The sequence below is a fragment of the Coptis chinensis genome, chromosome 7, assembly GCF_015680905.1.
Source record: "Coptis chinensis isolate HL-2020 chromosome 7, ASM1568090v1, whole genome shotgun sequence".
NCBI classification, from domain to species: domain Eukaryota; kingdom Viridiplantae; phylum Streptophyta; class Magnoliopsida; order Ranunculales; family Ranunculaceae; genus Coptis; species Coptis chinensis.
This window is the reverse complement of record NC_141462.1, coordinates 28,786,805-28,808,167: the sequence shown is the minus strand read 5'-3', so window position 1 is coordinate 28,808,167 and position 21,363 is coordinate 28,786,805. Positions and strand designations below refer to the sequence as shown.

Below are 21,363 nucleotides of genomic sequence, written 5' to 3'. Positions count from 1 at the left end.
TACTGAAATCTAATAAGGGTTATAGACAATCTCTGGTTATTGAATTCTTGGAGTAGATACACAGATCTTTGTGGACATTCATTCTTGTAGGGGAGCGATACCCTCATAGGGCATCGCGACTCGCGTGGAGCATAAGTTTAACCGAAGATAGCTTAACTCCAAGGCGGACACGAGAACAAGCCTCTAGCAGCACTCATAGATTAATCCAAGGCGACCTCCAAGACCGACTGCGAGTAGCTCGAGTAGGTGGTGCTAACGAAGACATCTCAAGCATTTAACACTTCATCGAATATAGAACGCCGGATAGAAACACATCCCACCTGGGGTAATGATTGCCAATATCTTAGTGGTAATCTCAACACCGGAAATAGGGACTACCGTGATCTACCCCCAATCATAACAGATCCAACCCAACACTCATCCGCGATCTCCACCCTACATTTGTACAAAAGAATACACGTGTCGGAAGGATCTCCTCTCTCAAAACTCTATAAATACCACCTCTTTGGAACTACGCCGGACGATTCTTCTCTCCCCGTAAAAAGAAAAACGAGAGAAGATCGTAGGAGGGTTCGCTTCATAGCGACCTCGGTCACATCAAAAATCCTAACCCTTCCCGCTCATCCTAGTAGTAATTAGGAGAAAACCAAAACGCTCCTTTTACATTGGCGCGTGCGTGGGTTCGACATCGGAGAGCCACTTGAGATCATCTCTAATTCTCCGACCCCACGAAGCATGGTTAGCATAGAAGCTCAAGTTCAAAACCTTGCTCACCGGTTTAGTAACTAATGAGAGCATTTCCTTGCTCGGGGAGGAAAAATGTTACTGGTTTCGGTGGATAGTTATCGGCAACAACAAGTCGGAAACGGGCGAACACAAAGATCAATGGCGTTAATCAAAGAAATTTTAACGAGTTGTCCCAAAGGATTGGCGGACCTCTGCGAAGAAGGATTTCGACCACAGATTGTACACAAGATGCTTAAGGCGATCACAAGATCTCCGTTCACCGCAGAGGTCCTCAAAGAAATCCCTTCCACACGACTTCATCCGACCCACGCTTTCCTATGTAACGACGGCAAAGACTCGCCTCCGTCAAAGATGTGGCTCGCTATATTCAAAGTCCGGCACTTTTCGCTCACCGAGTTTGATTATCTCCATCGCAGATTATTTCCGGCCCAACCTCAAGGATGGCGCTCTCGATTGGTTCTTTTCACTGGAGTCTGATTCTATCAACACCTTCGAGCAGCTTACTGACTTGTTCGCCAGCCAGTACGTCCACAACAGGCGGAAGAAGGCAGATCTCGATTCTCTGTTTCAATTATCTTTCAAGGAGGGCGAAACTATTCGTGAATTCCTAGGACGGTTCAAGGCCGAACTGCTGTGCATGGAAAGTGGCTTGAAAGAATCTTTCGCCACACTGGCTTTTTCTAACGCTTGCCGAGTGCGAAACAGTGACCTCGCTAGGTCGCTGATGAAGGAACGCCCAGAGACACTATCCGAGCTCTACGCTCGTGTCGACAAGTACATCAAGCTGCAGGAAACCTTAAAACTTCATGGTTTAGCAGAGAGGCACGAGGTCGCCGAAGTCTCGGATCGTTCCCCACGGGGGCAAGAAGGCCGTCGCGATGCCCCCCGGCTTCGTGCCGCGATCGGATAATAACGAGAGAGTTCATCGCCCCGACACGCGTTCTCCCGGTCACATACCGATAAGATTAAAAGCCAGCGCCTCATTTTTCCGGCCAACCATCAGGCAGCCCGCAGATCGACCTGGCAAGCCTTTTTGTGCATTTCATAAAGCAAAGTGGCATGAAACTGATGCATGCTGGGGGCTCAAGCATTATCTCCAAGACCTGGTGGAAGCTGGTTATATCAAACACTACATTAGCATTCCTGATGGCGACCTGCGTCACAAGTTGCTGGCTCGTCGTGTGCGCAGTCGATCTCCACCCCACAAAGAAACAGATACAGAAGTTGTCAGGAATGGTCGCGGCGCTTAACCGGTTCATATCAAGGGCCTCAGATAAGTGCAGACCGTTCCTACAGCTCCTCAAAAAGGCGAGCCGTTCTCATGGAGCGATCAATGTCATCATGCATTCGCTACTCTCAAAGAGTATCTCACCCGCCTCGGCCCTAGCCAAACCAATTACATGGAGAGACATGGGGCTTTATCCGTCAGATCCGATCGCCATCGGTTCTCTTTTAAAGAGGAGAACAATTCAGAGAAGCCGATCTACTTCACGAGTAAGACACTCACGCCCCGAAAAGAACTACTCCTTCTCGAACGAAATACTTTCGCTTTGTTATATTCGCGACGGAAATTCAGACCGTACTTCCAAGCACATCCAATCAAAGTTCTCACCGACCTTCCATTGAAGAAAGTCCTTCATAAAGAAAACAAGACTACTCGAATGGCAGTTTGGGCCGAAGAACTCGGAGAACACCACATCGAGTTCGTCCCCCGCGACTTCTCTCGAAAGGTCGTCGTTCTTCGATTCCTCTCAGATTTCGGTCGAAGACTTTAATTGGGAGCAAGAAACTGAGCTCCCAAACACGCAAACGCGAGTCAAATCACCCTGGTCTCTCTTTGTGGATGGTTCGAGTAACCTCGGTGGAAGCGGCATCGGAGTCGTCTTAGTTTCCCCCGACGGAAATATGATTGAAAAGTCGGTTCAAGATTGACTTTGCCACTTCCAACAATGAAGATCGGAGAAGCACTAATTAGGGGACTAAGGATGATACCGCAGCCGGTGTCGAAGAGCTCAAGTCTTTAGTGACTCGCGAATCGGTCGTTAGCAAAGTTGTAAAAGAGTACACTACCCACGGGTAACCTTTCCAAGTATCTTCAGTCGTTCATCGCTTATTGCCTTCTTTTAAGCGGTACATATACATCATTTCTTTGCGTGGAGAGAACCACCAGATAGTTTAGCTTATTTGGCTACCCGGACCGAAATGCGTTCCCGGCAAGTTTCATTGAGGTAGTCGATCGACCGCATACCAAGTCGACCACACCTTGATGATAAGCGACCTATTTCCTCTCTCCGCCCGGTCGGTTGAGCCAATCATGGATGCAGCCCATCATCGATTATATCCGGCCGAACGCCCTCGAGGGCGTACAAGGCCCGGCAGTCTCTTTATCAAGCTCGGCGTTATTGTTTAGTCCAAAACAAGTTATTCAGAAAAGGGGTCAATTAATTTTTGCGAAATCCACGAAGGAGAATGTGGAAATCACGCCTAATGCCGCTTCATTAGCTCACAAGGCCATCTCTCAAGGATATTTTCGCCCCGGATGCAGATCGATGCTAAAGCATACGCCCTCAAATGTCTCAAATGCCAAACGCTCGCCACAATATCATCCAACCCGCTTAACCGTCAAGATAGCGAGCGGTGGCCATTTCACATGTGGGGCATGGACATTATGGGACCATTCATCCCACGTAAGAGTAATCGGCTTCCGCTTTGTCCTAGTCGCCACCGACTACTTCACCAAGTGGGTCGAGGCCATTCCCTCGCGACACGTCAAAGAGTCCCATGTCCGCAACTTCATCCGGACTCATATTATCACCGATTTGGGTTACCACATAATCGGTAATGGACAATGGGCCCCAATTCAAAGGCGAATCCAAAAGTTCCTAGCCAAGTGGAAGATCATTCATGCGTTTCTACTCCGCAAGACGCCGAGTAATGGTGTCAAAAGCCGCGAACAAAGCTATCTTGGAAAATTTGAAGAAAAAGATTGAGAAAAATAAGAGCCAATGGCCAAATCAGTTGGAAAACATTCTATGGGCTCACCGCGACGGCTTCGCTCTCGATGGCGAAGTCGCCATTCTCCTTATGTTATGGCACAGAAGCCGTAATTCCCACCGAACTGACCGTCACTACAACTCGATCAGAACTTGTCGAGTCAGGGCATAACGACTCCGTGTTATCACGAGACGCCGACTCTTTGAAGAAAAGCGGGACTTAGCTGCCGTCGAGTCGCCTCTTATCACAAACTCGAAGAACTCCTACAACAAGCGAAGTTCATCCTAGGTCTTTTTCAACCCGGTGACCTAGTGCTCAAAAAAGACGCAGGATCGACTCCAAGTTAGCACCCACATGGGAAGGCCCCTACATAGTAGAACGCGTCGTTGGCAATGGAGCATACTGGATAAGAACCCAAGAGGGGAAGATGTTGCCTCGACCTTGGAATACTTATCTACTGAAAAAATTTTATCAGTAGCACCATTCATGTTGTAAATCTTTTGTTTTCATTAATGTAAGACAAGTTTTTCAGGCCGACCGATACTATCGGTTAGTTGCTTAGTTTGTATTTACATTTCACGGGCTACATAGCCTCTCCAATTCTTGTAACGTCGAGGACCTATATTTCTAGGATCGACTAAAGCGAGAACGCTCTCAGCGAGCAGACAGCTCTCAGGAGCTCACAGGCTACATAGCCTCTCCAATTCTTGTTACGTCGAGGACCTATATTTCTAGGATCGACTAAAGCGAGAACGCTTCGTGAGCGACTACCGGGGAGCTCACGGGCTACATAGCCTCTCCAATTCTTGTTACGTCGAGGACCTATATTTCTAGGATCGACTACACGCGAACGCCTCACCGGAAAGCGGACTCTCGGGGAGCTCACGGGCTACATAGCCTCTCCAATTCTTGTTACGTCGAGGACCTATATTTCTAGGATCGACTAAAGCGAAGAACGCCTCACCGGCGAGCGCATCTCGGGGAGCTCACGGGCTACATAGCCTCTCCAATTCTTGTTACGTCGAGGACCTATATTTCTAGGATCGACTACACGCGAACGCCGACCGGTGGCGAACTCGGAGCTCACGGGCTACATAGCCTCTCCAATTCTTGTTACGTCGAGGACCTATATTTCTAGGATCGACTACACGAGTGAATTCTACGAAGCTCTCGGCTACATAGCCTCTACAATTCTTGTTACGCCGAGGGCCTATATTTTTAGGATCGACCGCGACGAGAACGCTATCATCGCAAGAACGCTCTCCGGCCACCGTGAACCGTAGAACCCATCCAGGTTCTGTCATGGCGACTATATTTCTAGGGTTGACTACTTAACGGGGGACGATATTTCTAAGATCAAGATATTAGTTACACACAAAACGCTAAAGCATGCATACACATCCAAAACAACGTTACATGACAATACGTCATCACAACTTCGTCCACCGATCTGCTTTGGGATTACCGGAAATCCGGATCGATGATCATTACAAAAATTCAACAAGTCTTGAACCGCCACTTTCGTGGAAACCGGTCCTCCGAACAAAAAGCGGCTGCTTTCGGGCAAGCCCGAAAACACGACTCTATTGTTTGCTCCGTGATAAGAGAGAGGAATGTAGACTATATTCACAACTTATGACTTCTGAGATGCAGACGATGATCACCTTATCAATTTTGTAATGACATGCTTGTCTTCCGGTGCGCTTAGTCGGCGGTATGTCGACCTCGGTCATACTTTTCGACAAGGCCATGAGGGCCCCGATTATCGCCTTCTTAAGCCTTTCGCGCCACGCCGACATTTCTTCGCGATAAGCCGTCACAACCGCCGGTTCCCTTTCCATTGTATCCACATCCGACACCCGATCGGCGTTCTCGGCCAGATTCACGTTACGGTACTTGGTGGACATATCATCCGTTTCTTCTTGTCCACCCCCCACGCGGCTCGCGAGATCAACCTGACTCCGCGTCGCGGGTTACCACTAGTCTCGAAGCCGTGACAAAGCATCTTTCGGCTTATCATACCCCTGAAACTGCATGAACATAGTTAGAACACCGGACTCCCGAAGAAGTCCAGACAATGCCTTTTAAGCTATCAAGAACTCACCAAACAAGCGCCATATCCATCGCCCCGTGTGTCCCCATGTCCTCGCCCTCAACTTACGCTTTATCTCCATCTAATCCTGATCAACGCTTAGTCGCTATGGGGAGCCGAAAGTGGAAGCTACTGAACCGAAGTAAGCGCTTCATCCACTTCTTGTTAAGCTCCACGCTCCACCGCTTCGTCCGACTCTTTCTCTAGCGTTTCCCTTACACCAACACCTTACCGGAGGGGGTGGGGGAGCGATACCCTCATAGGGCATCGCGACTCGCGTGGAGCATAAGTTTAACCGAAGATAGCTTAACTCAAGGCGGACGAGAACAGCGCCTCTAGCGAGCACTCATAGATTAATCCAAAGGCGACCTCCAAGACCGACCTGCGAGTAGCTCGAGTAGGTGGTGCTTAACGAAGACATCTCAAGATCTGAACACTTCATGAGAATATAGAACGCCGGATAGAAACACATCCCTTTGGGGTAATGATTGCCAATATCTTAGTGGTAATCTCAACACCGGGAAATAGGGACTACCGCATCTACCCCCAATCATAACAGATCCAACCCAACACTCATCCGCGATCTCCACCCTACATTTGTACAAAAGAATACACGCGTGTCGGAAGGATCTCCTCTCTCAAAACTCTATAAATACCACCTCTTTGGAACTACGTCGGACTGATTCTTCTCTCCCTGGAAAAAGGAAAACGAGAGAAGATCACAGGCGGTTAATTTCATAGCGACCTCGGTCACATCAAAAATCCTAACCCTTCCCGTTCATCCTAGTAGTAATTAGGAGAAAACCAAAACGCTCCTTTACAATTCTAGTTCAAAAACAGGTGCTAATTTCCTTCATCACTTCATGCTGACTTCTTTTACTTGACCATTCCTACTGTCCAACGCTGTGGTGTAGTAAGTAGAGCAACCAATTACCAATTGTTATGATGTTTCGTTGCAAACAATCATATTCATATCCAACTTTGTATGAAAACTAAAGTTACTTCTTTTGGTATCAATGCCTTAATAGTGCCATCAGGAACAAAAAGGTGACAAAATGGTTATTTAAGCCACGCTTGTGGAGTTGCCGTCTGTTTTGGTCTATTGTTTGAGATGACTATCTATTAGCGGAAGAAAATAGGAAAATAACTGCAACTTAGCTTGGAGCTTCAGCATTATGCATAGTATAGAAGACTCAGACATCCAAGCATTACTGTGTACAATATGAGAGTTGTTATATTATGTATCTGACCTTTTTTTACCGTGCACAATATGATGAATCTTATGAGCAATATCCCACAAAAATACTTACATAATACTAGAGGAATAATTGACAAATGTGCACTATGGAGAAACTATTTGTATTGGAACTACCGAACTACCACAAAATTAAAGCTACTAGTCCACATGTAAATTTCCCCTGCTCAGTGAAAATTCCTTGGAGCAAGTAGGATGTTGAACTGCCAGCGAATACTAAACTAAAGTCTCTTCAGGCATTAAGAGCTCATTGGCCGCTGGGTCCTGGTCCAGAACTGACGGGCTGCAGGGGTGATAAAAGACTTCGATTAATATATACTGTTTCTCCTTCTAAGAACTAAATAGTTCTATTCACTTGCATCCGGTTGGGGTTTTATGGTTCACTGGAAACTACTGGGTGCAGAATATGAGCAAGCACTGCAAATGTGGGATTCGACTAGTTGTTTACTAGAGAAAAACAATAGAGGGTACAGACCACTCATTACTAATGCATTCAAGACTTGCCGTATACTAATATGTTCATTCAAACCCCAAATAGTTCCAACACAAGGACATCTCAATGCAAATATAACTTGGTCAGCATCCTTTATAACATGATCAAGCCTAACTCTTAACAAAAATGGAGGCACATCCATAAACCCCTGCACAAAAACAATTTCCTTTAGGATTGAAGGAAGAATCCTTTCATACCATCTCTAAGCGGGTTCCACCTTACACAAACTTCTCCACTGCCAACTCCTCCAACCTATGATGATTATTTTGGCCCTATCCTACAAAAGATAAATGTGACTTGTTTCCATGGACTAGATAACAAAACAAGCGTGACTAATCAGTACTCTTCTTTCACAAGAAATCTAAAGGCGTGATATACAAAACAATTTGCAAATTATACTACCAATTCCATAGATGAATTTTACCAACACTTCAGATCTCAAAAGCTGTTACAAATCTCAACAGCTGTCCAAAACTACTCCCCCCAGAATAAACCTATTTACAGTGGTAAAGAAATTACAACTGATTCAACTCTTGACACCTGAAACTTCACTCTTACCCAACAGTGTATTAGAGTATCACTCTAATTTCTGCTTTGGATGTTATTGCTAAATAATGGCATACCATAAACTAGAAAGTAGTAAACTAGTAATTTGAGTGACACTTCTAGAGTTCCACTCATGTGCTTTTGGCATGAAGAAAAACTAGTGATTACTGCACGAACTATATATTCTCAAAGAGAACAGTAAGATGATTGCAACTCTAGAGCTTGTGTATAATGGAATAGTAGAATATTGACACATCATGTGAGCTTGTGAGACCTGTCTGACCTTTTCTTATTCTGAGCAATATGCTCAATCTTATGAGCAGCCATCTAGCTATATCCCATAAAAATATGAGCCTAAAACCTATGTGGTTGGCGAATGTGCTAATGTGCACTCTGCATTACAGAGAGGAAACTTGTTTGGGAACTACCACAAAAGCAAACTACAACAAGCAAATGTCCTTGCTTAATAAAAAGGGAGCAAGAATGATGTTGAGTGTTGAAAGATAATAACCTCTCTTCAGAGATTAATAGCTCAACCTACTAGAATAAAACAAAACCTGGCACCAAATTTGGGTATAACGTTCCACAACTTAGATTGACAAAACATGAAATCCTTATTTATCAGATCATAAGACAAGGTTATCAAGTTTTGCAATACATACATTTTTAAGTCTTTTAAGTATGCGTGCAAAAAGTGCAAGATGACTGAAGACGTAATGGTATTCACGTGAAGGGAATGCTGTGCAACATCATTTTTCCTTTTTTCTTTCTATAGTAGTTGCATCACTAGTTACTACAGAGAGACCTACAAAATATGGCATTACTATTTGGTATTATTCTAAACTCACATACGAAATTCTCCATTCCAAAACATACCAAACAGAATCATCATTAGATCATAATACTTTAATTAAAACATAGCAATGTACTTAAACTTCTCCAATTCTAACCACATTACAGAAAACATAAAAGCATACAAAGGAAAACAAAAACAAGATCCTTACAAGATAACAAAACTCAAAGAGCTTTAAGCATATCCTCAGCACCACTAAAAGTAAACGACCCCCCTTCCTCCAAATTCAAAACCTTAACAACTCCATCATCGGCAAGAAGCGCATATCTCCTCGACCTCACACCCAACCCAACAGGATTATCACTCAAATCAAGCTCAACCCCAATCGCCTTGGTAAAATTCCCATTCCCATCAGACAACAACAAAACATCATCACCTTCAATTTTCAAATTCTCCTTCCAAGCTTTCATAACAAAAGCATCATTAACTGAAATACAAGCAATTACATCAATACCCTTTGCTTTCAACTCACTAGCTTTCTCAACAAAACTAGGTAAATGCTTTTGAGAACAAGTTGGTGTAAATGCACCAGGGACAGCAAAGAATATAGTTTTCTTGCCCTGGGTAAGGTTGGAAATGGTTGTAGTTTGAAGTTCTCCTGCAGTGTCAAAGTATGACAATGTGGATTCTGGTAACTTTTCACCTATACAGTAATGGTGGAGGAAGAAGATGTAGAGAAGTGGAGAGGTCTAGAAGTTGATGAAATGCGTAAAAGAGACTTTGAGGAAAACGAGAGGGTTTTGGTTTGTGAGGAAATGAGCCTGGTGAGAGAAGTTGTTATTGTTAGTGCCATTGCTGATTATGAGTGTGTGAGGAGTTGTGTGTTTTGGCTAAATTTTTGTTTCTAGTTGATTTGGGGCCGACAGCAAGATGTACACGTGGGTCGTACCCAAGAATGTATACCCAAAATTGTTCAGTAAATATGTCAGCGTTTGTAGTCCAACGGTTAGGATAATTGCCTTCCAAGCAATAGACCCGGGTTCGACTCCCCGGCAGACGCATATATACGAAAATCTACTGTGCGTAGGCTGTAGGTGTGTCAATCGAGAAAAAAAAACATTTGTCCTTTCACAATTTGAATTACATCAAACAAAACTTAAACATGTTATTCAAAATTATCAGATATGCATTTTAAATTGCTAAAGGTGTATTGAAATTAGTTGTAATCAACATATTTTTTTTTTTTTTTTTTGTCTGTTTTTGAAATTGATGTTTTCCACATTATTTTGGTCTCCCCAGAAATTCATCTCACTTTTAATTAGAATTTTGTAGATTTCGGTTGAATTTTAGTTATTTTGATGAACTCACTACTCTTTTGGTAACTGATTTAGTTCATAGCCTTTTTTTTTGTTGATAGTTGCTTCTTTAGTTGGGACTAATAGAAGAGGTCAAATTTGTAAAATTCAGTCTGAAATTTGAGATAAATGTCAAATTTCAATTTTTATGGAGGAAAAACGATTTTTTTTTTTGCTATTTCCTCTTAACTTAAGAAATTTGTGGCTGTGTACCTATACCCAATTTTATGGTACAAAAATACAGATGGAAGCGCAAGCTATAGCCAATCAAAACCACTATAGACCATCCTGCTTAATTTTGTATTCTGTAATCAAAACTTACAATTTAGATTAGTGCTTGCAAATTGTTGTTGCCGCTAGCCAATCTAGATTTTCTACTTTGCAATTACAAAACGGGAAAATTTTGAAATGTTTTTTAGATAGTCACAACCAGCGAGTATAAGGAGTTATTTGTGTCAAAATCATAAAGAATGTGTTACTCGTTTAAATTTTTCGAACTTAACTCGTTTAAAATTTTTGAACTTAAACATCTGGCCTACACTCTTGAACTTAAACTTACACAGGAAAATAGTATCTAGTGAGTTTGCTGCAAAAAATGCTGAATTATCTCTATCTTTGCTTATTGTAGAGGTTTGGTATTTGATAGAGAATGACTGCACTCTTACTTGGGACAAGAGTTGTCTACGTATCAAGTTTCTTAGGATAAACTTGAATCAAGCCTTACGTAATTCATCTCTCTCTACTTATAGATGTTTGAGCTGACTTTCCTTATTTCCTTCAGGCTGTTATCAAGTGAATATCCACATTGTGTGCTATCTTGATGATTCGCCATTACTCCTGATGTTACAAAGTAAATGTTTCCTTGATTGGTGCATTAACTGAGCTCTAGGATTGCACTAGATGATTTACTTTCTTATATGGTTGTAACTGATATTTGGGACGACCTGAGTTTAGGTCGTTATGACGTACTGGTCATGTGGTACGAGCTGATGGAGATACGACCTGGGTTGTGGACATGTGTGCTGTAGTGATATAAATGTAGAACGGAGGGTACTTACACAACCCAATTTGTTTTATTTATTGTTTGGACAACTGTGGTGTGAAAAGAAAAATGAAACAAAGCTTTTTTTAACACGTGTCCGACAACTGGTTTTTAATTTTTGAACGGTTTTTTGGAAAAAAGTGCGGGAATAGTTGGATCTGACCCATGGGCCCAAAATCACGGTGGTTTGTGGGCGAGTTATGATTGTGTTGCGTAGGAAACCCAAACGTTTTTTTTTTTTTTTTTCGAGGTTTCTGCAGCTGAAGGGTTTAGGGTCTGGCGGTGGCTTCTCATTTCTCATTTTAACAACACGAGTCAAGAAAAAGCATAGAAAAAAGAGAAAACAAAAACTTTTCGAGTTTTGGTCTTCTGGTGCGTCTTTTGAACTTAAAAATTTGATCTTTTGCTTCTTTTGCTTTTGTAATGTCGATTACTAGTGATAGTTTGAGTGGAGAAGTGGAGATTGACCAGTGGAGAGAGAGAACTATTAGTGAAGAAGATGTTGAAGTTAGGGTTCGTAGTGGAGTTGATGTCTCATCGTCTTCTCCATTGGAGACGATGGCTGAGGAGGTGGAGTCTAGGTCTGTAGGTTGTTATGCTGCTCTGAGGGAGGAGTTTGGTTGGGTAGAGTCTGACCTGGGTGGAGAGAGAAATGTATTTAACAGTGATTACGTTCCTCGGGATGGGGGAGTGGTGATTTGTTATGGGCAGTTGAAGGCTGGGATGAAGTTGTCGTTCTCCCGTCTTACTATGGAGGTTTTGAATTTTTGTGGAAAAGCCATTTGTCAGTTTGTAGGGAATAGTTCCATGTGTTTGATTTGTTGAATGATAAGGTTCAACATCTGCTTATCAGATGTGCTAGAGCATTTCTCTGTGAAGAGGTCGTCTGCAATGAACTTTAGTTTGCAGGTCGTAAAGGGAAAATCTGTTGTGATTTGGTGAGTAAGGAGGATTGGGGGCGTATGCCGTTATTAGTTGTGGGTAATTGTAGTCCTCCTAGCTGGGAGTTGGCGAATCGAACTATAAAATGGGATGGTAGGTCATTATTTCATAGGTCGTTGTATGTGTAGGATAGTTGATATTTTGAACGTTCAGATCTTTTTTATGTCTTGTTTTTGCAGAGGTTGCTATTCATGGGCGTACAAGTATTGACGCTATTGAAAAGTTTGCTTGTTTGAGTTGGGAGGAGAAACGAGCTGTCCTGGGGGAAGTTGCGCATTATTTCAAGAAGTGTGGAGGAGAGAAAATCAACCGGAAGAAGGTTGAGCAAAAGAAGAGGGCTCGTAAGCTTGTTTTTGACATTTCTGATTCTAGCTCGGACGCTGAAATGGAGAGGGAGATCCAAAAGAGGCAACCTCTTTCTGTAGTGAGAACGGCTGGAGGAGCTGCTGATAGTCGTTCTGCTTCTAAACGTTCTGAGGGGGGTGATGGTCACCGAGCTAGTCGTGTTGGTGGAAATGGTAGGGGAGGTGGTGATGCTCCTGCACCCCTCCGGAGGCTTCAGTTGAAGAGGCGCTCTGAGGTGGTTGAGTCTGAGGGGGCGAAGAGGTCCCGAATCTAGTCTGAGGAACGACCTGGTATGGGGGAAGGTCGTACTTATTCAAGTCGGGCTCCGTTGAAGAAGATGAATCAGAAAGAGTTGGCTGTTGATGTGGGGGTGGCTGATGCCCGTGGTAAGAAGAAGGTTGCTGAGGTTGGACCAGTAGCCCAAAAGTGCAAGGGGCCTGGGAGTGTGGCCCTAGGTGACAAGGGTGGTGACTCTGACGTCCTGGATAGGCTTGTCACCTATGAGGACCTAGTGAGTGGGTTGAGGAGGTTTGTGGAGAATAAGGATTGTAAAGTCCTCATTAGTTGCTGGAGGGCTGCTGGAAAATATTGTCTTGGATGGAGATAGGCACCAGCTGGAGAGTAGGAAAGATCTGGATGCGAACCTGAAAGATATGGATCGCTCCATCTGCTTTGTAAGTGGCCTTCCGACCTAAGCTTTTGTTTTGTGCCTTGATATGTTTTTTTTTTTTTTTTGACTTGTTTTGTTGGTTGTCAGGTCCTAGCCATGTATAGGAAGTCGAGGGAGATGGCAGCTATCTCCGACCTATACCAGAAGGAGCTGGATGCTGCCAAGGAGGCCTATGATAAGCTACTGCATGTGCAAGCGGTGGAACGGGCTGAGGTGGTGGGGCTGAGGGCTAAGGTGCACGAGTTGGCTGGGAATGTGGCCCTGTTGCAACCATCTCTTGATGCTTCAAGGGTGGAGGTTCAGCACTGGATCGGTGAGTGCAAGAATGCACAGGTTGTTGCTGAATGAGCTCAGAAGGAGTACAACGACCTGGTTGATCTGGTGGAAGGTGGGGATGTCTACGTTCTCATGGATGACTACATGGAACTAGAACGTAAGTACAAGACCTTCAAGAAGTCGGTCGAAAGTAGGGCTGCAACAGTAGTTGTGGATAGTGTTGTTGCAGATGCTAGTAGATGACCTGATCTACCCTCCGACCTAGATACTGCTCCAGCTGCTCAGTCAACTGAGGATGTTGCCACAGAAGTGCTAAATGCAGGTGGTGATCCAGCAAGTGGTCCTGTTGGTGAAGAGGGCTGCCCACTGGATCCCTTAAATGTGGAAAATCTTCCCTGTGTTCTTTGATATACTTTTCTTTGTGATTTTTTGTAATTGCAAATGAATTTTTGAACTATGTTTTATTTTTGATACTAAGAACTCACATTTTGATGGGGATGCTGATGTCATTTTCCCGGGATAACCTGGGGGCCTCTAGTGTCTAACCAAATTTGTATTTAAGTAGAAATATTTAAATTACTTACTTGTTTTGAACTGAGATTGTGTTTGAAGTTTGTATGAATTTGACTGCTTCCATTGATTGTTGACTTGTTGTTTGACGACCTGTGTATGATAGTAGTAGAGTCGACAAGTTGCTGAACTTTGTTAGGTCGTCTGAAGGTTGTAGGTCGTAAGCGTTTGTGCACGACCTGATATATGTGCGTAGTTGGTACCTAGGTTTTCTCGTGTACTTAGGTGAATAGTTCCTTTTGGGGGAACTTCTTATTGAGTTTTGACTGATAATTAGTCTTTGAGTGGTAATTATAGATGAGTTAAACGTAACCCTTTCAGAGACCTTAAGTTGGCTTAGGGTCCTTTTGGGGGACCCTGGGTTATATTTGACTGATAATTAGCCTTTGAGTGGCAATTCCAGTTTGAATCATGTTTAACCCTGGCGTTGGTGTTAAGTTGATTGCGGTCCTTTTGGGGGACTATAGATTGAATTTGATTGATAATTAAACACTGCGTGGTAATTATAGTTGAGTTGTGCTCAACCGTAGCATTGGTGCTAGGTCGGCTAGCTTGATACCCCAGATCGGGCAGCGCGTGCAAGATGCGTGGTATTCATGTAATGCAAGGATGACATGTATACACACAATGCTGATGAAATTTTATTCAATTGATTGATACATCTGGAGACAAATTATTGGAAAAAATGCTTGAGTAGAGCTGTGTTCTAAGGTCGTGAAAGCAATTCACCGAGCTGAGTTTTGATCCAGTATGCTCTATTTCTAACGACTTTGTGAACTATGTATGGGCCTTCCCATGTTGGGTTAAGCTTGGCTAGTGCTAATGTCTTTTTGAGGACTAGGTCGCCAGCTTGGAAAGATCTTGGGATGACCTTCTTGTTGTAAGATCATTGGATTATTTGGTGGTACCGAGCTAAGGATATTGCAGTTGTTTCCCTTCGCTCTTCTAGGAGATCGACTTCTTTGGCTAAGATGTTGTCATTTTCTCCTGATTCGACGATGTCGGATCGTGTGGTTATGATTGTGAGCTCTGATAGTATGACTGCTTCTGTTTCGAAGCAGAGTGTGAAAAGAGACTCGTTGGTACTGGCTCTGGCTATTGTTCTGTATGCCCATAAAATGTTTTTGAGTTGCTCTGGCCATTGGCTTTTCTTGCTCTCCAACTTCTTTTGGAGATTTTCTTTGATGGATTTGTTTGACGCCTCTGCTTGGCCATTGTTTTGTGCATATCTAGGTGTAGAAAATGCTTGAGTGATGTGCCATTTTTGTATAAATGCCTTGACTTGTGTGCCAGCAAATTGGGTTCCGTTCTCCATGACAAGGGTGTGGGGTAGACCAAATCTTGTGATGATATTGGTCCATATGAAGTTGATGATGTGGACTTTCTTGACTTGAACCAGTGGGATGGCTTCCACCCATTTGGTGAAGTAATCTGTGGTTGCTAGGACGTATTTGAGTCCTATTTTCTTTTGCGGGATGAATGGTCCCATGATGTCTATTCCCCACATATGGAAAGACCATGGGCTGGATATGTTGATCAACTCTCGTGCTGGACTAAGATGTCTAGCCCCCACATATAGAAAGGCCATGGGCTGGCTATGTTGATCAACTCTCGTGCTGGACTGAGATGTCTAGGCCCCACATATGGAAAGGCCATTGGTGGCATTTGAGAACATATGTCTTTGCCTCGATGTGCATGCCTGGCCAATAAGACCCTTGGGCACACGATTACTTTGTGAGCCAGAGATCTTGCTTCTGCATGGTTGCCACATTCGCCTTTGTGAATCTCGTCAAAGATGAGGTGCCCTTCGCGTGGAGTTATGCACTTTAGGTGAGGCCCTCCAGCAGATTTACAGAACAATCGTCCGTTGATCACTGTGTATTTGGGAGCTTGAAATTGTATTGCACGAGCATTCTTTGCCTCTGCTGGGAGCTCACTATGTAAAATATACTTCAGGAATGGGCCTATCTAAGATTGAGTGATTTCTTCATTGAATGAGGGCTGAAAGTCCGTGAGGCTGTTGACACTTTCTTGCTGGTAGGTGGGCCTTTCCAAGATGTAAATGTAGACTGTGCTGGCTCTTGGGTTTTCGAGGCTAAGAAAGTCAGGTTGTCTGCATGTCTGTTATCCTCCTGGGGAATGTGTTCCAAGGAGAATGTTTTGAACGAGCTGATGATGTTATTGATGACTTGAGCGTACTTGGCTAGATTTTCTCCGTTTGTCACATACTCTTTGGTGATCTGTTTGACGATTAGTTGTGAGTCACTGTAAGCTTTGAGCTTTTGGACTTGTAGTTGATCAATGCTTCATATTCCGCTTCGTTGTTTGATGTTACGAAGTCGGTCTTGATTGACTTCTGTAGCTGTGTTCCTTCTGGTGAAGTTAACACAACCCCCAGTCTACTATTGTTGTTGTTGCATGCTCCATCTACGTAGAGATGCCATGTGTCTGGGGTGGTTGGTTGATAAAATGTAGTGATGGGCTCAGGTTCCCAGTTGACATCTTCGACGGGGAAGTCAACAAGGAAGTCAGCAACGACCTGGCCTTTGCGAGACATTCTGGGAACGAATTCGATGTGAAGCTCTCCGAGTTCTTCAACCCATTTAGCCATGCAGGCTGTTTTATTGTTAGAACTCAAGACCTGCTTGATGGGTACATTTGTTATGACCTTGATGCTGTGAGCCTGAAAGTAAGGTCGGAACTTCCGAGCAAAGTATAACAAAGACAACATTGTTTTCTCTATTGCAGAGTAATGTTTTTCCGCATCTGCCAATGTCTTGCTGGTGAAGTAGACTGGCTTTTCGATTCCCTCGCTTTCGCAAAAGAGGACCGAGCTGATGGCAAAGTCGGTATTTTCCAGGTAGAGCCCTAGTGTCTCTCCTTCATTTGGTTTGGACAGGACGGGCGGTGTTGACAGGTAAGCCTTCAGGTCGTTGAATGCTTTGTGGCATTCGTCTATCCATGTGAATGTTGCGCCTTTCTTGAATATTTGCAGGAATGGTCTGCATTTGTCTGATGCGAGTGAGATGAACCTGTTGAGGGCTGAAACCATGCCAGATAGCTTGTGGATTTGTTGCTTGAAAGTTGGCTCTGGCATCTCTAAGAGAGCTCGTATTTGTTCTGGGTTGTCTTCAATGCGTCTTTGTGAAACTAGGTATCCTAAGAATTTTCCTAAGGCTACCCCAAATACGCACTTTGCTGGGTTGAGCTTCATCTTGTTTTGTCGCAACCTTTCAAAGGCTTCTTGTAGGTGAGAGATGTGATCGCCAGCCTTTTCACTTTTTACTACCATATCGTCTATGTAGACTTCCATAGTGTCTCCCAGCAAGTCATTGAACATCTTTGTGACAAGTCTTTGGTAGGTCGCACCAACATTTTTCAAGCCGAAGGGTAGGACGTTGTAGCAGAACGTTCCTTGTTCGGTTATGAAGACGTATTTTCTTGATCTTCTTCTGCAAGTGGTATCTGATCTGTATGCGTCCATAAATGATAGAAGTTCATGTCCGCAAGTTTGATCTACCAGTATGTCAATCCTTGGTAGAGGGAAGATGTCCTTTGGGCAATGCTTGTTGATGTTGGTGAAGTCTATGCAGAGTCGTACCTGGCCATTTTTCTTAGGAACGGCTACGATGTTAGCTAGCCAGGTCAGGTATTCGACTTCTCTGTTGAATCCAACATTTTTGAGCTTTTTTATTTCCTCATTGATGGCTTTTTAAAATTTGAGTGTAAGCTTTCTAGGTCATTGTTTGATAGGCTTTACAGTTGGATCAATATTTAATTTGTGGCAAGCGACCTGAGGGTCGATTCCTGGCATATCGATACACGACCAAGCAAAAACATCTTTATTGAGAGATAGAAATTTGACAAGTTGCTCCTTGAGCTTGGGGTCTAAATCAGCCCCTACATAAACAAATTTTGGGTCATCATTTGTGTCCAAATTGACTTTTTCTCCGAGTTCAATTTGTGCTTGTTTCTCCTTGAGCTTGTCTGTTGTTGGTGCTTGTGAGCTGGACGCTTGAGGATCTTGCAACTTTGGGACATTTTTTTCTTGGATGTCCTGAGTTTTGGCTATGGTTGTTGCGCTGACTTGATTGCATCGATGAGTTTCTAGCTGGTTGCTCCTGAGCTCCATGATGCCTCGGGGTCTGGGGAACTGCAGGACTTGGTGTAAAGTGGATGAAATTGCTTGAATCTTATGGATCCACCTGCATCCTAAGATGGCAGTGTAGGACGACTTGACATCAATCATAGTGAAGTGTGTTGAGGTCTTAACCATGTTCTCTTTTTCTCCAATAGAGACTGGTAGAATGACATCTCTAATGGCATCTGTGCGGTCTCCGTTAAACCCATAGAGTGGTGCATTTGACTCTATCATCACTGAGTCTGGTAGATGCATGTCCTTATATGTTTGATAGAAAAGGATGTCGCAGGAGCTGCCTGGATCGATGAAGACTCTTTTGACTGTCCATTCATTGATTTTGACATGCACTACCAGGGCATCATTGTGGGGTAGGCACACCTTGTCTAGATCTTCCTCGGTGAATGAAATTGCGGTTGTTGTTTGAGAGCTGGTAGGAGTGATCACCTCAGCTTTGTGGGAGAGGTGGTAGATTTCTTGTAGCGCTCCTTCACATCTGCGCTTTTCATGACCTGAGGTCTCGTTGTTGGATGTGTCTGCAATCATGTTGATTACCTTTTCCTCGTCATGATCGGAGGAGTGCTGTCTCCTGTTGTGCCTCGACCGACCTGGAAATTTAGATCGTTAGGTTGTTCTGCTTTTGCTCCTTCTGCAAGCAGGTCGTTCATGGCTCCTGCTTTTTCTTTTGTTGCGATTGGCATTCAACTTATGCCTTAGGTCGCTTTCAGGCAGGAACTCTTTTAGTTTTCCCTTTTCAACTAGGTCTTGGAGGTAGTGCTTGAGACTCCAATATTCATCGATGTCATGGTGGTAGAGTTTGTGGAAGTGGCAGTATGGACATCCTTGGATTGCTATGACTTTGTTGATGTTGGGCTTGAAGTATGGTGCTGTATATATCTTCTTCAGGATATGGGTTGGCGTCCTGGAGAAGTTGGAGAATTCTCTTTTGGTGTATGAAGGCTTGTGGGAGCTGGAGCCCTTGTTGTTGTTGTTGTTGTTGTTGTTGTTGTTGTTGTTGTTGTTGTTTCCTGAGTAATTATTGTTTTCTTTGGGTCCTCGCTTGTCGCTTATTGCGAGGACTTATTTACCCTTGTGTTGGGCCATCCATTCTTCGTTAGAAACCCTGCTAGATCGGAGTCTTCCAGGAGGGCATTGGTGAATGTAGAAGTTGCAAAGCTGTCCTTGAGGCCTGACTCCATTGATATGAGTTCCTTTTTGAAACGTCCTAGGAAAGCGCAGATCATCTCGCCGTGTGCTTGCTTAAGTTGAAACAAAGAGTCCAGGTTGGCTTGCTTCTTCCTGTTGTGGACGAACTCCGCTGCAAACGACTCAGCTAGCTTGTCGAAGTTATTGATTGAATATGGGGTGAGCGTGTAGAACCAGTCTAGTGCTCCATCCTTCAAGTTGGCTGGAAAGAGTTTGGACTTCAGGTAATCATAGTTTGGAGAGCTGTAGAGTGTGATGATCTGGCTTAAACGAGCTACGTCTCGGCTTTGGACATGAGCCGCGCCGCCGCATGGGAACTTTGGAGATATGAATTCTGAGGGAGGCTACTTGTCCCTGATTTCAATGGTGAATGGTGACGCCTTGTATGACTGGAGCATCTTTTGAGCGATCTGGATTGCGCTTGCTTTGTCGTTTGACTTCTCCAACCTCTGGGTGTAGTCTCCTAGTCGTTGATTGGTGGTGGTGGTGAGGGCTGTGACGATGTTGTTCTCCACTGCGTCTGGAGTGCCGTTGTTGGTGTTAGAAGTGGTTTGTTCGTGTATCGTTTGGTTTTCTTGTTGAATGGCTATGAACGAATCTTGGAGAGTCTTCATCTGATCTGCTAAGGCTTGAAGTTGTGCTTCCATGGTGGTTTTATGACTAGCTTCGTGGGCTTAAGAAAATGGTTTGTATGATTTCTCAAGGAAACGAACCGGCAGAGGGCACCAATGTAGAAGTTTTGTATTTTGGGGTCAATGACCTGATGATCTGTTTGATATATAGGGAATGGCTGCACTCTTACTTGGGACAAGAGTTGCCTACGTATCAAGTTTCTTGGGGTAAACTTGAATCAAACCTTATGTAGTTCATCTCTCTCTATTTATAGATGTTTGAGCTGACTTTCCTTATTTGCTCCAGGTCGTTATCAAGTGTAGATCCACATTGTGTGCTATCTTGATGATTCGCCATTACTCCTGATGTTACAAAGTAAATGTTTCCTTGATTGATGCGTTGACTAAGCTCCAGGATTGCGCTAGATGATTTGCTTCCATATATGGCTGTAATTGAGATTTGGGACCACCTGAGTTTAGGTCGTTATGACGTACTGGTCATGTGGTACGAGCTGATGGAGATACGACCTGGGTTGTGGACACGTGTGCTGTAGTGATATGAATGTAAAACGGAGGGTACTTACACTTATTATGGCATCAACCAACACCGAGATTGCAAAAAGGGCGCCTGTATGACGATTTGCACATAACAACCAAATTCGGCATTTATACCTAGTCTTTCATGTTATTCCTCGTGTAACATGGAATGAATTAGAAAACATAAATTGCTCACAAACATGTTAAATCACTAGCATAAAATTCAATATCATAAACAAAATTTCATAGCAATTCATGGAAAATCAAGAGAGAAATGAAAAATAACATACAAAAATTATAAAAAATAAATAAATGAATGGTCCTTTCGATAAATTGAAATGAATTTTTAAAGGAGAAAAAGTGAATGTGAAAATTCTGAAAATCATTGAGATATAGAGAAAAAAAAATGCGTTAAATGTGTGGTTATGAGAAAAAAAAAATAGGACAAATTTAGAATGGGAACAAGAGAGCAAGAGGGAAAAATTAGAATAAAAGTATGTTATTCTATTTAAAAGAGATTAAAGTAACCTCATTTTCTAACTCCAATTTTATTTATATTCTTTAATATTCATGTGATCAAAGTCATCATCAGAATCAACCAATGACATGACATAAAAATTGGAAACAAACTATACTAGATTTAATAAAAACAAAAGAATAATAATAATCCCATCATATCTCACAAGATGATATAGACATTTTTAATCTGTGAGCGTAGCGAATTCTTGAGGTCGCTTTTCAAAAGTCTCCC

At 43.3% G+C, this 21,363-nt stretch overlaps 1 protein-coding gene and 1 non-coding gene across 2 annotated transcripts; one reads left to right on the top strand and one right to left on the bottom strand.

Moving 5' to 3' along the window:
• Positions 1 to 9,000: 9,000 nt before the first annotated feature.
• Positions 9,001 to 9,823, bottom strand: LOC147486987 (peroxiredoxin-2E-1, chloroplastic-like). The gene is given in 2 exon segments (XM_086573103.1): positions 9,001 to 9,624; positions 9,627 to 9,823. Coding segments are annotated over 2 exon segments (627 nt in total). The 5' UTR covers positions 9,774 to 9,823; the 3' UTR covers positions 9,001 to 9,144.
• An 85-nt stretch (positions 9,824 to 9,908) lies between these two features.
• On the top strand, positions 9,909 to 9,981 carry TRNAG-UCC (transfer RNA glycine (anticodon UCC)). The gene has a single exon. It is a non-coding gene; the product is annotated as a tRNA-Gly (tRNA).
• The last annotated feature ends 11,382 nt before the right edge of the window (positions 9,982 to 21,363 follow it).